Raw genomic sequence first — 16,268 nt, 5'->3', positions numbered from 1 at the left:
GCTACTCTTCTGCTTATACAGATCAAGTTAGAATGTCATAGGTTTATTATCTATTTCACTTCTAAGAACATGGTGGTGCACCTGCCCGTGCCCCAGGTCTCCTTGAGTCGGGCTGTCCTGGTGGCTGCCTGGTCTCTGCTTCCGCTGACAGGCTGCACCTGCCTTGCCTTTGGTGACTGTTTCTACTTAGCCCCTTCCACCCTGGGACCAGACACTCCCAATCCATTTAGGGTCCCCGGTCAGTGGCAGCAGCCCCCTGTGATTTCCAACCTGCACGGAGCTCTTCAAGGGCACTGGGCTCCCTCACCACAGTCTTGGTGAAAGGTGTGTGAGAGGTGGTGAGTCGGTCTTAAATGGCTAATTCTCTCCAGTCTCCCTGCACTGTGGTGCCTCCCTCTGCAGCAGACCCAGGCGGTTCTGGTGTTTCAGCCCCATTCAGCATGGGACACCCCTGGGTCCATGTTTCAGCCAACCAACCTGTGGAGTCTGAAGCAGCTCCGTCTTGGCAGGGAATCCTCCACCTTGGCTTCTGATCAACCCGGTTCCAGCTAATCTACTGTTCCTGTGTACTTGCCACCCCTGCTTAGGGCAAATCAACCTTGATCAACTCCGAGGTAGCGCCTGCCCTAGGTGTACACCTACACCTTTCCTCTGAAGCCCCATACCCTTGCCCTGTGGCACAGAAGCCCTGTGATGGGGGTGCTGGGGGGGACCTACCTGTCTTGTGGTTGCCCAAGACCACACTTCTGCCCATAAGTTCCCCGATAAAATCACCCTACAACAACATACTGGATTTGTCTGCCCAGTTCTTTGGTTTCTGGCCTCTTTCTGCATTTGGGGGTCACTTTGCACACAAGGCCCTGTCACAGACACAGCCAGACAGACTGCAGGGCCCTTCCAGCCCCCAGCCCCTTTGTAATCCTCTCACCAAGGCCAGGGATGGGCATCTCCATGGTGAGTCTGTCTGCACCACTGTCCCCCAGATGTTGCACCTGCTCCCATTCTCCCCTCCTGAGGAAGGGGGTGACTGGTGACTTCCCAAGGCAGGGAGGCTCCCAGGGGCCATGCTGCTCGGAACCCTGGGAAGGGCACACCTGCACGGGCGCTTGGAGGGTGGAGCTGCTGCCGGCTCGCTTGTCTCCAGGTGCCGTGGCCTCCCTCGCAGGGCCTCCCTCCCAGGGCCTCCCTCCTAGGGCCTCCCTCCTAGGGCCTCCCTCCAGGGCCTCCCCCGGCTTCTTGAGCACCCTTGCTTCCCTCTTTTCAAAGGACCCTGTGCTCTCGGCCCCTGTCCAGGCTGTGCTGGATTCCGGAGCTTTATACTCCCTAGCCAGAGCGGCTGCCTGCCCACCCCACATGCCATCTCCGCGCCGGGCTCCGTCCTGTTTGGCCCCGAGTGCTGAACGACAGTAGAACAGAGGGTGGCACTGGGACCAGAAAGCACCCCTGAGCCTGGACTTCTACCTTTAGAAACTCTGCCCATGGGGACCTGGGATGCGGCAGGGCTGCTCACTGCATCCCAGCTCCTCCTCAGTGCCCAAGGGGGCTGCCACCATGGCTGTGATCCAGGGGATGCCTCCCAACCCTGGCCCATGGGCGCATCGACGCCCCTCACTGCGCCTGATGGGAGTACTCCCGCCCCTCCACAGGCCGGCAGGAGCGAGGTCCACCCTGCCTCAAAGGGCCTGCGATCTCCCCGGAGAGAGGAGATCTCCCTACGGTGTGTGATGATACCAACAGTGGGCGGGAAGCAATCCACGTGCCCATCGACAGATGAAGAAAATGTGGTCCCCATGCACAGCAGAGTATTAGCCTTAAAAAAGGAGGGAGATTCTGCCACCTGTCACAACACACATGAAGGACATCCATGCAGCACGATGCTTGAGGGAAACAGGCCAGACACAAACAGACAAATGCTGTTCAATTCTGCTGACATGAGGTCCCTGGAGTCACCAAATTCATAGACACAGGAAGCAGAAGCATGGCCTCCAGGGACTGGGGAGGAGCATGGGGAGTTAGGGGTGATGGGGCAGCATTTACGTGCTGCAGGATGAAGAGAGTTCTGGAAACGGACAGACGGCCACACAGCCATGGCAGTGGACTTAACGCCGCTGAGCTGTGTACTTAGAGATGGGTATGATGGTAAATTTTGTGCTATGGATATTCAACACAGTAAAAACAAAAACAAAAAGCAGACTGGGTGTGGTGGCAATTGACCATTCCATAGAAAAGCTAATATCTAGAAAATGAATGAAACCTAGGCAAGAATACAACTATTTATAATTTGTATTAAATTCTATGGTTCATATTAGACAGGAGAAGACAGATAAGTCTTGAAGTGTGGGGAAGCCCTCAGTGCTCGGGCACCCAGAGCTCTCAGGGCCTGGTCTGTACCCCACCTGTGCCCTTCCTGCACCCCACCTGTGCCCTTCCCGCACCCCGCCTGTGCCCTTCCTGCACCCCGCCTGTGCCCTTCCTGCCACTGGCGGGAGGTGGTGGCCGGAAGGGGTTACGTCCGTGTACCTGGAAATCCTGGCGGCTGAGCAGGGTGGGCACCCCCCCTCCCCTACTTTGATTTTCTTTGATTTTTCTATCCTAGGGATGAAGGTGATTTATTTTTAGTGCAGAGGCTGGTTGAAGGAGTTGCTATAGCGACAGCTGGTGGTTACAAACCAGGTCCTGCTACAGTTCCCAGTCATGAATAAATCCCAAGGCTGAGGCCAAGGAAGCTTGTGGCCTTAGAGACTGAGCTCCCTCTCCACTGGGGGCCACCTGCTGTCTGCATGGTGAGTCCTTCACAGGCAGCGACTGAGCCCTGCTGGTGTGGAAGCAGCTAAGGATATGGGGCACTGGGCACTGCCCATCAGAGGGCCGAGGGCTTCAGCAGGGATGCATGCTGAGCCTCAACTGCATGTGTGCAGAGACGGATGGTGGCAGAAGAGGGCTGGCGTGCGGGGCACCAGGTCAGAGAGCCTGGGGAAGTGAAGACACCACACTTCTTACAGAATCACCAGGGAGGCAGGACACACACAGCTGATGCCACATTATTTACTATGGGTGCATGCGTGTGTACCCTACCCGCGATCTTAGTAGGAGTCAAACAGAAAGGCACACCAGTGCACAAATGTGCGCATGACAGCACCGCGTCAGAGCCCCCTGGAAACCATGATGCCCATCAACTGGATGGATGCAGGGGTCAGGGTCGGTACCGACAGTGGAGGTTTCTGCAGCGAATGGAGCTGATGAGCTTGAGTGCTGCACACAGACATGGCTGCGCCTCACAATGAGCAAGTGAAACAAGCCAGATAAATAAAATTCAAAACCAGCCAATGCCAATCTTGAGGGAAAGTAGCTGGGAGACAGTGTGGGGAGCTTCCGGGGTGCTGGCAACACGAGTGTGTTCAGTTTGCGCAAATTCATCATCTATGATCTGTGCTCTTCTCTGCATGTTTATACTTTAGCAAACTTTGCCCTAAACATTTTTAGAACTTAGCATGGCACTGTTAGTCAAGTATCACTGGCTGGGCGCTGTGGCCTGTAATTCCAGCACTTTGGGAGGCCAAGGCGGGTGGATCACCTGAGGTCAGGAGTTCAAGACCAGCCTGAACAACATGGTGAAATGCCATCTCTACTAAAAATACAAAATTTGCTGGGCATGGTGGCATGTGCCTGTAATCCCAGCTATTTGGGAAGCTGAGGTAGGAGAATCGCTTGAACCCAGGAGGTGGATGTTGCAGTGTGCCCTCATTGCATTCCAGCCTGGGCAACAAGAATAAAACTCCATCTCAAAAAATAAAAAGGAAAGGTGATGGCCAAAGGCATTTGGTGCTGTTGGGTTTTAAGGCAGACCTGCCTGTGGGGACTGGGACCTCCAGGAGGAGGCAGGACTCCCCGCCACTCCAGGCTGTAATGAGTGCAGGGGCAGAAGCACCCAACCATTGGGATGGGGAGGACCCCAGGCAAGCCACCAACAGCCACGGGAGTCCTTCAGTGGAGGAAGGCAGGCTGAGGCAGCAGGAGACCAGAGCTGGGGTTCCCCGGGCAGGGACTCTGGAAGAGCTCAGAAGCTGCAGCTGACCACTCTCCAGGCTGGCACACCTTGGGGATGCCTGGCCCATGGGTGCCCATGGGAGACACAAGAGTTTGCTCCTCTTTCTGTGCTGCCAACTGCACATCCCTCCTCGGGGTCACTGGCCACAGCTGCTCAGAGGTCACACCTGACTGCAGCCACTCCCTTTCCATCAGCCTTAGCTATTCTGTGATCAAAACCAGGGCTGACCACGCCAGGCCACCCAGGAGTGAGAAGCAGGGAGGGCAGAGGGGCCTTAAGGCCCTGTATCCCCTGGGAGATGCAGGCTGGCCCAGGGCAGCAACCAGAATGTGGGTGAGGAGCGTGGTAGAAGTGGGGATGTTTTTATGCTGCTGCGGGAGAGGGGCCACCTCATGGGTCCTCATTCACAGGGAACCCCATGGGGAAGAGTGAGCATCACCCGTGGGCACCACCGCTGGGAGGTGGGCTGAGGGGCTCCTCCTCTTCTGCCCATCTGCTGCTGCCAGGTGTCACTGACACATCTCTTGGTCTTTCTGGGCCTCAGTTTCCCCATCTGTAAGATGGGAGCACCACCTCTACTACCTACTTTACCTGCCTTAACAGAGTTCTCAAAGGTAAAGACGTAGAAGCCATGACATATGGCCGCATCATCAGTGGCTGACGGTGACATCCCACCTAGGCCAGCACTCACGGCCCCAGCTATATGCCACATTCTGGCCTCAGCCTCCCTTTCCCAAATGGTCTTCCTCTGCATCCCTAAATGACAGAGTCCCTGTAGCCCCCGGTCCTGGCCTGGCTGCTGCACAGCGTCTTGCCCCTCACCTCTGTCTCTCAAGGCAGAAGAGGCAGCACCTCACATGTGGCCTGGGCTGGAGTCACACCAGCTCACGGGGATGGGGCTGCCATCGCCAAACGGCAGGAGGTATAGGGAGGGCCACCTCCATGAGTCCCTCTCTCAGGGGCAGTGGAGGAAGAGTGCCACAGAATCCCTGGAAGACATCTGCTCATAGGACAGGCTGCCCTCAGCCCACATGTGGCAAAGCCTGTAGCTCTCCCACATCACAGTCTCATGACACTCCGTCCCTGCCCAGACCCCTTCTCCAGTCTGGCAATCAAGGGTGTCTAGAGCCTGGCCTTCTCTACTCTTTCTGGACTTTTCTTTGACTGCTCCCCTCTCAGGTGTCTACCCACCCAGCCTTACCCACGGGGCCCAGCAGAGATGTCATCCCAATCTCACCGAGCCCCAGAGCATGTCATATCAACAGCTATTGCTGGGGCCTTCTCTTTAGCCAGGTGTTCTTTACCCCCCAACTAAACTGCAAGCTGCTGTGAGCCATGTCCTGTAGGTCTTCACCCCATTTTCAGGGCCAGCCTGACATAGAAGTATAATGAATACGTCGTGTATTGGACTGAGTACACCATGCATGCAGTCAGATACGGCATCCAACAGGAGTCACCAGATTGCTAAGGAACCCGTCCTTCACAGCCTACTTCCAAGCTAGACATAGGTGCCCAAAATCCCAGTCTGAAGTTCATCATGTACCTGCAGCTGAAACAGCATACCCATCTCTCCAGGGGTGAACTCTTATCAAACTAAGTCATTTAAAAGTCCACAAAGAGGGATATGGCAATTTCAAGAAAATGATCTATTTGTAAGCTGATATGGTTTGGCTCTGTGTTCCCACCCAAATCTCATCTTGAATTGTAAACCCCATAATCCCCATGTGTTGAGGGTGGGACCTGGTGGGAGGTGACTGGATCGTGGGGGTGATTTCTCCCATGCTGTTCTCATAGTGAGTTCTCACGAGATCTGATGGTTTTATAAGTGCTTGATGGTTCCTCCTACACACATGTTCTCTCTCACCAGCCACCATGTAAGACGTGCCTCTTCCCCTTCCACCATGACTGTAAGTTTCCTGAGGTCTTCCAGCCCTGCAGAACTGTGAATCAATTAAAGCTCTTTCCTTTATAAATTACCCAGTCTCAGGTATTTCTTTATAGCAGTGTAAGAACAGACTAATAGATACACGAAGGCATCAACAAGCCTAATTTTATTTTAGTCCAAATTTGGAATATCAGAGTTTTCTGAAAGTGAGTCTGCTTACAGTACAGTGAACACAGCTCTAGGTCACATGGAAGGGGACAAAGTCCCTAGGGTGACACTGGCGACCAGCCTCATCTCAGTCCTGGCAGCCCTCATCCCACACCTCATCATTACACATGGGGATGGACTCAACACCCCTCAAGCCCACTTCACCCCACCTCGCCCGTTCAGTCATCAAGTAATTATCAAGTGCCTAGTATGGACCAAGTTCTGTACTAGGATATATCAGTTAGCATTAACTTTGCCTGCATTTAACAGAAGAATCCAAAATTAAAACAGCTTAAAGAAGAAAGATATTTCTTTATCTTTTACATAAAAGATGCTTGATAGGTAGGAAGTCCAGGACCACGGTGGAAACTTCACAGTGGTAACCCAGACACCTCAGCACGTGCCTTCTCTTCTCAGCAGTCACTTTAAGGTCCAAGGTGGCTGCTGGAGCTCCAACCACCACATCTACATCCAAGACAAGGGGAGAAAAAGTGACAAAGGGGACTCACCTTTCCCCTCTTTTAAGAGGCTTTCCTGTAAGTCTCAACAGTTCACTGAATACTCAGTCCTGTGGCAACTGGGCCACATGCACTGCCACACAACACACAATGAAACCTGGGGCCTTGCCATTGAAGAAGACGGGGAACATGAATGGGGACGAAAACCAGCAATCTGGCACAGGTGGAGGGAAGAACAAGACAGTCTCCACACCGGAGGAGTTTAATGAGGTGCCCCTGCTAGACTGATCTGACACAAGATACAGTTTTACTGCAAAAGTGGCTGGGATGGTGGCAGGCACTGGAGAGCCGGGAAAGTGGAGACGTCAGGAGGGGTGGTGAACTCGGAGAAGGAGGGCAGCAGGAACGGCCTTCAAGCCAGGGGAAAGCACACGTGGTCCTGTCCTACTTCGTGACTTCTTAAGCCAGTGGCGGAGCTGGAAGGGACCCTCTCAGCCACGTGACCCGAGCAGTGGCTCTCCTGAGCCTCCCGCAGATGCCTGGGTGGTCGCTGGAATCCCAGCCCCAGCACTCAGCACCCAAGCAATGCAGAGGTGGAGGGGACCGCGCTGGGCCAAGGAACCCAGGAAGGGCAGCTGCAGATCCGATGTCACTGAGAATATCCACTTCGCCCTCCATTTGCTGCCCTTCACCAGCCCCTACCAGTCAGGCTGAGCCCACACTTCCAAGCCCAGCCTCATTTCCACAGGAGAGTCAAGAGTGGGGCCACACTGGGGGAGGGATGTGACTGGACAGAGACCAGCCAAGGACATACCTGCGCTCTCTGGGCAACTCCTTTAAGTGGCTCCCACCTGCCAGGCCGTCCCTGCTGCAGGAATGCCTCCAGGGCTGTGTTCCCACTGCTCTGTCCTGAGCTCCTCAGGGCCTGCTCTTGGCCAGACCCCGACTGGCCCTGGGGCTTGTGTGTCCCCGGCGCACCCTCTATTCCTGTTCATGGACAGAGGGGAAGCAAGACTTGCTCTATGGAGCACCTGCCCTGGGTATGGATTTAGGCGCTAGGAATATGGTGTGGAACCAGGAGAACCCAGGAAAAAAGGACAGAACTGACCCTCCAGGGAAGGCTGAGGGGCTCAACACCACGCCGGCATCAGGTGGTAAACTGAGAGCCTGTGGAAGGAGCCTCGGCGTCACAGTGTCTCTTCTGCACCTTGCCAGGCTCGCAGGGCGGTGCCCCATCCTCAGTGGGCCCTGTGTTCTGCCTGGCCACACCTTCCTGTCACTCTCATCCAGAGAGAAGGCCACCATTAGGCGCGTCCCAGACTCCAGGCAACACTGGGTTATTTTTGTTCCCACAGCAGCCGGGTGTTTTCAGGGCATGCCCATCCCTGCCCCGATCCCTGACCCATCTTCCAGTCGCTCTCAGAACGGACTCAGTCTTCCATGAAGCAGCATTCACAGCAAATGGGATGGAGGCGCCCACGAGTCTGCTGCTGTCACTCATGCTGGCGTTTCCCACAGCCTGAAGCTGGGTCGGGGACGATCAGAGGCAGCCCCTGGGAGCAGCCGGCCCTTTAGCTCAGTTTCAGGCATCAGAGGCCCCCCAGGCCGCACAGACAGTGTCCTTTAAGGAAAGGGAACTGGTCTCATCTTGGCTGAGAAACACATCCCCGAGGAGAAGGCTGAGCTGCTGCGGTGTGAGGCCTAGAGGAGACCCCAGAACATCTGGGCTGAGGGACGCTAGCCCCTCTTCCTAGGTCCTCCCTGCTGGGAGGTGGGACCGGCCTGGTGACTCACTGGGCTTGGCTCAGAGGAAGGGGGACTCCCCAGCCAGCCGACGGAGAACGCAGGAGCGCCGCCTTGCAAGGACTCGGTTTTCTTATGTTCTGCCTTCTTGGCACTCTGGCATCTTGGGGCCCTGCTGACCGGGGAGCGATGGGTGCTCCCAGGGTCGGCCAGTTCTTAGAGATGGCCCGGGGCCCACTGGGAGCCCACCTGTCATGTACAAACCAACCAACCCAGAGCCGCGCTGCCACAGGCCTCTTTAGCTCTTACACCAGGAGGCCATGTTCCCTGCCCATCAGCCCAGGGCCCGGGACCACAGAACTCCAGACGGTCCCCGCGCCCAGAGCCTGCCAATATGATCCAAACTCGCCACTTCTAATCCTGCACACCCTGCCTTCTTGTCCCTTCAGTCACTGCAGCAGACGCTAGCGGCTCTCGCCTCACTCCCCAATCCCCTGACCCCAGCCCCTGGCAAGCACCATTCCACTTTCTACAAATGTGGTAACTCTAGGGACCTCATAGAAATACAGTCACGCAGTGTTTGTCCTTTCAAGCCTAGCTTGTTTCAATGGGCCAGCGTGATTTCATCACCAGGTCGGGTGGTAGTGGCACCGTGGAGGCAGGATGTGGGGTCGGTTCACTGGGCAGCCGGCGCAAAGACCCTGAGGACACGTGTGAGACTGGCAGAACCTTGGCCACTGTTAACCCTGAAAGACGGATGCTGTTGGATGTTATTATACTGTTCTCCCTACTTCTGTATTCATTTGAAAATTCCTGGCCAGGTGAGTCTCACTCCTGTCACCCCACACCTTGGGAGGCCAAGGTGGAGGATTTCCTGAGCCTGGGAGTTCAAGACCAGCCTGGGCAACATGGGGAAACCCTGTCTTTTTTTTTAATAAAATAAATTTAAAAAGTAAAATAAAAAAATTTCTATCAGTAAAAGGCAAACATATATATTGGGGTATTTCAAGGCAAAACCATCGAGAAACCAGTAGCCGGGCCAGCAGATGGGTGCCAGAGGCATGTGAGGACCAGGAGGAGGAGCTGGGGTGCTGGAGGGGGCGGGAGGGACCACAGGCTGGACTGCTCAGCCCTGTCCTCTGCTGAGGCGAAGGGCACGAGATGCTCCCTGCAGGGTCATCCTCAGCCAAGGGCGGGAGAGCCATGGCATGCAGCATTGGGGTGCCCTGAAAGAGCCTGGGCCCAGAAGGATGCCAGCGCTCTGGTGAGAAGCCGCTGCATCGTCATACTGTGTGGGCTCTCAGAAGGGGAGGTGGATCTAAGAGCCAAGTGTCCTCCGAGATGCGGTCTCCAGCCTTCCTGGGACCCTGGCCACACAAGGAAGAAACACCAGCTTCCTGACACACCCCTCAGACTCCTGGCTCCAGTGTGGGCCCCCAGAAAGAATCCCTTAAGACTCTGAATGGCTTTTATTTAATTACTGCCCTATAATTGCAGAGGGTGAAAACGCTGCTACAGTCAATGCTCTTTGATCTGATTAGCATAATCCTCTCCTAATCTTCCTTCTACAACTTTATGATTGTTGCCACATACCCTCTGTTGACATAATCTGGATTTCTCTTTGCCAAAGAGGCCAAAAGAAAGGCTTAGCCAAGCTGGTCACTTGTTTAGAGCCTGGAGCCTGAAAGCTGGAGCGGGGAGCTTCCCTTCTGTGCCAGACGCAGCCTCCCTGCTGGCTCTGCAGCCAGAGAGGGGTTGGGACCAGGCACTCCTTGAGTCAGAGCTTCCAGGGGGCGAGGTCACAAGGCTGGCGAGTGAACGTTTCCAGCTAGAGCCACAGGCTTTCCAGTGGAAATGCCATCCACAGTGGTGACAAATGGACCTGGTGACTCTGGCGCTGCGGGGCCTTGCTTTTGATGCCTGTGAGAAGAGCTGTGTGTGTGTGTACAGGTACATGACGTGTGTATGCGGGTAAGTCTTGACCCGGGGAGCTGCAGGGAAGCCCCCAGATGAAACAAGGAGCAGAGGACAGCGTGGTTCCTGGAAGACTGACTCAACCACAGAGGAAAGCAGATGTATGGGAGGGACCTGTCTGATTGCCTAGGTGGGTTTCACATGGAGGGGCGGGAGAAGTCAAGGACAGGCATTTCATGACCCTCACAAAAGCTTTCTCAGGGAGAAGAGGCCTCAGCTAAGATTTGTTTGTTTGTTTGAGACTGGGTCTTGCTGTCTCCCAGTCTGGAGTGCCGTAGTGCCATCTTGGCTCACTTCAACCTCTGCCTTGTGGGCTCACGCGATCCTCCCACCTTAGCCTCCCCAGGGCTGGGACTACAGGTATACAGCACCATACCTGACTCTTTTTTGTAGAGAAGGGTTTTTGCCATGTTGCCCAAGTTGGTCTCAAACTTCTCGGTTCAAGTGCTCCTCCACCTGCCTCAGCCTCCCAAAGTGTTGGGATTACAGGCATAGGCATAAGCCACTGCACCGGGCCTTTTTTTTTTTTGGAGACAGTGTCTAGTTCTGTCACCCAGCCTGGAGTGCAGTGGTACAATCATGGCTCACTGCAGCCTTGACCTCCCAGGCTCAAGCAATCCTCCCACCTCAGCCTCCCAATTAGCTGGAACTATAGACATGCATCACCACGCCTGGCTAATTTTTGTATTTTTTGTAGAGATGGGGTTTTGCCATATTGTCCAGGCTGGTCCCAAACTCCTGGACTCAAGCAATCCATGTGCCTCTGCCTCCCACAGTGCTAGGCGTGAGCTACCAAACCCCGCCCCGAGATTCTTTTAGCTCCAGGAGAGACTGTATGAGGACCAGGCGCTGTATGAGGGAATTTAAAACACAAATCCCTGAAGTAATCCTTCCTGGAGAACAGGGAGTGCCGTGGGCTGGAATGTCGTCCAGCCATCACAGGGCCAGCGGTTTTTGTGTAGAACCTGTGTCCTCCAAGGCTGAGGGTTGGAGCTATTGATGAGATCCCTGAGACATCACCCCTGTCCACGAGCAGCCAGGGGATCACAGAAGAGGCATTCGGTGGGTTATTTTTGTTTTTTTAGATGGAGTCTCACTGTTGTCACTGGGCTGGAGTGCAATGGCACAATCTGGGCTCACTGCAACCTCCACCTCCTGGGTTCCAGCAATTCTCCTGCCTCAGCCTCCTGAGTAGCTGGGACTACAGGCACCCGCCACCATGCCTGGCTAATTTTTGTATTTTTTGTAGAGACAGGTTTTCACCGTGTTGGCCAGGCTGGTCTCAAACGCCTGACCTCAGGTGATCCACCCGAGAGGTGGGAAGGCTTCCCTTAGGAGGGACGGCTCGGTCAGCGCTCCCGGACTGTTTATCCTCTCTCACTGTATCCATGCCCAGTGCTGTCTGCAGGGGTGAGGGCTCTCGCCTCCTGCCCAGCCTAGCTCTAGTTTCTTCTCACTGAGACACTAACCAAAGCCAGACATTCTATCAACCCAGGTCCCTGGGCTCCAGCCGCCTAAGAGGAGCCTCAGCTGGAGCAGGGGCTGTGACCTCCAGCTGCTTCCTAAATCCCAGAGAAAGGCTCTGGAAGGACCTCCGATTTTCCTGACCCTGTGGCCAGAGCTTGCATCTGCATCTAGGCTCTTAAATAAAAGTTGGTTGAGATGCAAACATTACTTTTGATCTCAGAAGCGTAGGAGACAGGATGACAGCCAACCGTTAAACACACGGGGAGAAGCCACTGTCTGGCACATAATAGGCTTTTAATAATGGGCCTGTCCATCCCCATTAGCAAAAGCAGATTTTTAGTTAATAATAGGTTCTGGTTTAATTCTACAGTAGATAAGTGTTTATTACTTTATTACTTAAATCAGAGTCATCTTTTTAGTCAGTGATTCCCTCCAGTCTAGGATTCCCTCCCTCCTCTTCCTGCTCAGGGCTGGGTGTCCTGCTCTTGTGCACACCCGTCCTGGGTGTCCTGCTCTTGTGCACACCCGTCCTGGGTGTCCTGCTCCTGTGCACACCCGTCCTGGGTGTCCTGCTCCTGTGCACACCTGTCCTGGGTGTCCTGCTCCTGTGCACAGTCACCATTTGGTTTTGAGGGTCCTGCTCTGTCTCCCAGGTTGGAGTGCAGTGGTGTGATTAGGGCTCACGGCAGCCTCCACCTCCCAGGCTCAAGGGATCTTCCCACTTCAGCTTCCCAAGTAGCTGGGACCACAGGTGTGCACCATCATGCCTGGCTCATTTTTTATTTTATTTTTGTAGAGAGGGGTCTCATGATGTTGCCCAGGCTGGTCTCGAACTCCCAGGCTTAAGCAATTCTCCCACCTCAACCTCCCAAAGTGCTGGGAATGCAGGCTTGAGCCACTGCACCTGGCCTACCTTCACCTACAAGCGATCCTCCCACCTTAGCTTCCTGAGTAGCTGGGAGTCTCTCGATTAAACACTGCTCTCTAGTTCTCTTTATGTGGCTTTCTTCTTCACAAGATTGAACACTCTCTGGGTTCAAGAACCGCTGTCTCTTTCACCTGCTCTCCCTGAGGACTCAGCATGATCTGAGCCGCAGGGGCTTCCGGGAGTGCTGGCGGAGGCGGATTTCAGATTTACCTTTTGCTTTGTCTGCTAGTCCAGTTTTCATTTACAGTTCAGAAGCTTTGCCAAAGTCACCTCCCTGTTATACATAATGACAATATTTTTCCACTTAACACATTGCATTCCAGTCAGGGGACACGGTTTCAGGCCCCCCAGGCTCCTCATCTTTACACATCCCCGGGCTGTGTCTCTCCAGCTCTGGTGAAACGGAGCTGATAAATACCAGCACTGGGGTGGGGGTCCTGCCGTTCCACCTGGCCGTGGGCTCTTCAGGAATAAGCTGTGCCATGTAAGCAGTAGCGCCGGGAATTGGCTGACTCTGACTGTTTTTTTAGACAGGGTCTAGCTTTGTCACCCAGGCTGGAGTACAGTGGACCAATCACAGCTCACTGTAGCCTCGACCTCCTGGGGTCAAGGGATCCTCCCACCTCAGCCTCTTGAGTAGGTGGGACTACAGGCATTTGCCACCATGCTCAGCTAATTTTTAAAGTTGCTAAATTTTATGTTGTCCAGGCTTGTCTCAGACTCCTGGGTTCAAACAATCCTTCCTCCTTGGCCTACCACAGACCTGGGATTATAGGTTTAGCCTAACTCTGATTCTTTTTTATTTTTATTTTTTGAGACAGTCTTGCTCTGTCATCCAGGCTGAAGTACAGTGATGCGACCTCAGCTCACTGTAACCTCTGCCTCCTGGGTTCAAGCAATTCTCCTGCCTCAGCCTCCTGAGTAGTCAGGATTACAGGTGCGTGCCACCACGTCCAGCTAACTTTTCTGTATTTTTAGTAGAGATGGGGTTTCTACTAAACCAACCATGTTGGCCAGGCTGGTCTCAAACTCCTGACCTTAGGTGATTTGCCTGCCTCTGTCTCCCAAAGGGCTGGGATTACAGGTGTGAGCCACCGTGCTTGGCCTCTCTGATACTTAAGAAATAAAATCTACCATCTAATTTTGAGTGGGCAGGTCTTAACCAAAGCTAAGAAGGCTTTGGAATCAACCCATGTTGATTCCAAACAGACAAGGGCAAAACCCACTCCAAGTCTGCAGGCCCTCGGAATACTGAGCCACAGATGCCACCTGTTCCAACTGCCCTGACCCCAACCCCCGGCACATGAGGAGCTGCAGAAGTTGCAGAGACCTGGGAGACACAGTGCAGGCTTCCCCAACAGGGCACAAATTCAGCAGGTGTTTCTCCTCCCACAATAGCTGGTATCTGTCCGATTACTCCGCTATGGAACCTGGGAAGACCTCCTTCTTCCTGACCTCCAACAGTTTCCTCTAATCATGCATGTTGCATTTCTAACAGCTGAAAATAACAGTTCCAATTCACTCTCACTCCCCCACCCCCACCAGCCACAGTTTTTGCATAAATAAATGACGATCCAGTCCATCACTAGCCTCCCTGGGCCAGGTGGGGCAAGAGAAAGGAGACAGCTTCAGAAAGAGTATTCCCAGATGGCTTCCCACAGCTGCACTGCCATCAGCAAGGAGAAGCTTCCCACATATTCCTCTAACCATCGCCTGACGTTACACCCCAGGTGGAAGGGAGCGGCTGGAAACAGCTACTGCTTAGGAGGGTGTGCATGCACGCCATGGGGCTCCCTCCCAACAGATCACCAGGGACTCAGGCAAGGGCAGAGTCCTACCGAAAAGGCCATGGGGCTCTGACTGGCGCCTCTCCGTGCTTCGGTTTTGGTCCTTGTGTTTCTTGTTGCTCCTAAGACTCCCAAAGCGCTTCATGGGTAGCTGTGGCCACAGGAGTGGTGACAGGTGAACATATCAGGCCCCGCAGAACCGGTGTCAGCCCCAGGTGGCAGGGAGCCGGGGGAGCATCAGCCTGGTAGGCACAGGGTACCCCAAAAGCTCAGAGCGGCAGCCTGTGCTCGGGTGACAGCCCGGGTCCAAGCGTCCTCACCAGGGGGCCTTCGGGGCGACCTCACCGCGGCCCCAGCGTCTGTGAGGCACCAGGGAGTGCAGCCGTCCTGCCACAGCAGCTGGAGTGTCAGCCGGGCTGTCCTTAAGTAGCAAGAAGCTGCCGGAAGCGCAAACAGAACTTAGCCGGGGATTTGTTGATGTAGTTACCGTCAGCTGCTCACTGATACTCTCCAGGGCTGTTGTTTTTTTTCTTCTTAAAATTAAAAAAAGGAGGGAAGACCAGATAGGCAAGGGAAGCACAAGCCTGCAAGTCATGTGCAGCCGGGCATGATGTCTCTTTAAACAGACTGTAAAAGGAAACCACCCTGGGCAGACAATTCTTGGCACCAATTGGCCAGAGCACATTCCCATTGTGACATGACATCACACAACTATTTTGATTCATGGGTTCCAGGGCCCCACGGGGTCAGAAGGCTCTGGCTGAAGCCACACAAGTGCCTGGGCTGGAAATTGCTGAATCTACTTTGGCTCACGGTTCTACTCAATGAAAGCAGCAACGCCGTCTTCAAGGACGGAATGCAGCTCCCCCACTGGAATTTAACGGAAGGTCTTCGGCTAATGCATAATCTGAGCTCTGCACTTGCCGAGAATTGCAGCATGACAGAGCTGGAGATTTTAGAGAGATCTAGTCCGACTTCCTTCTATGACCAGATGGGGGAACAGGCTCAGGACAGGGACGGGACTTGCCCAAGATCCTGTCACCAATGGTAGAACCAGGACTGGCATTCTAATCTCCTTGACAACTAAGCCAAACCGCTGACCAAATAAAACCTAAAATGTGTGTAATCTGTATGTGTTTTGCAACTAATAAACTCTGGAAGCACAAGAGAGAAAAATCCTCGACTTTTTGGCTGACAGCCTCACTAAAGTTACTGCTTTGCTATTAATCAGGTTTGTGACCATCAGAAGGTTACTTCCCATTTCTGAACCTCAGCTTCCCCCTTAGTGCGCTAAGACCAGACCAGATCTTTTCAGGATTTAGTCGAGGGCTGGGCACGGTGGCTCATGCCTATAATCCCAGCACTTTGGGAGGCTGAGGTGGGAGGATGGCTTGAGCCTAGGAGTTTAAGACCAGCCAGGGCAATACAGTGAGACCCCTGGGAAGTAGAAAAGTTCCTCTTCAAAGTTTCCTTTCTTGTTAAAGAATAAACCATAAGTGTTAGAAATAATAGTTCGTTTTAAAGACTTTCTTCAAAGCCTTCTTGCTTTTTGCCAAGAACTCTTTGTTAAGCCCTATCCTATGTAGCTGTTAGACATGCTCACAGGCAGGTAGTACATTCTATGTCCTTGTACTTTAACCAAGATCCTTATGCTGTTACTTTTCTAAGTCCTTTCGCAAGCAACTTCCTGTCCCTTCCTTATTTGGACTTCCTCTTTTCCTTCTGTTCTCCATTGCCTCTATCTATTCAAGAAAGTTTGAAGTTATTAGCC

General features: G+C 53.8%; 1 protein-coding gene across 23 annotated transcripts in view; it reads right to left on the bottom strand.

The window, feature by feature from the left end:
* PRKAG2 (protein kinase AMP-activated non-catalytic subunit gamma 2) overlaps positions 1–16,268 on the bottom strand; it is a 337,838-nt gene that overhangs the window by 178,801 nt on the left and 142,769 nt on the right. For 3 of the 23 annotated variants that reach the window (XM_009002810.6, XM_002751851.7, XM_078343443.1), the window contains exon 1: positions 14,549–14,894. The exons of the other annotated variants lie outside the window; for them this stretch is intronic. In XM_009002810.6, the coding sequence (XP_009001058.4) occupies positions 14,549–14,642 (94 nt within the window). In that variant the 5' untranslated portion in view covers positions 14,643–14,894. Of the gene's footprint in view, positions 1–14,548; positions 14,895–16,268 lie in introns of those variants that run through there. 23 annotated transcript variants of the gene reach the window in all.

The sequence above is a fragment of the Callithrix jacchus genome, chromosome 11 (assembly GCF_049354715.1).
Source record: "Callithrix jacchus isolate 240 chromosome 11, calJac240_pri, whole genome shotgun sequence".
Taxonomy (NCBI): Eukaryota; Metazoa; Chordata; class Mammalia; order Primates; family Cebidae; genus Callithrix; species Callithrix jacchus.
Note: the sequence above shows the minus strand (reverse complement) of the source record. Positions and strands in the feature narration are given on the sequence as shown.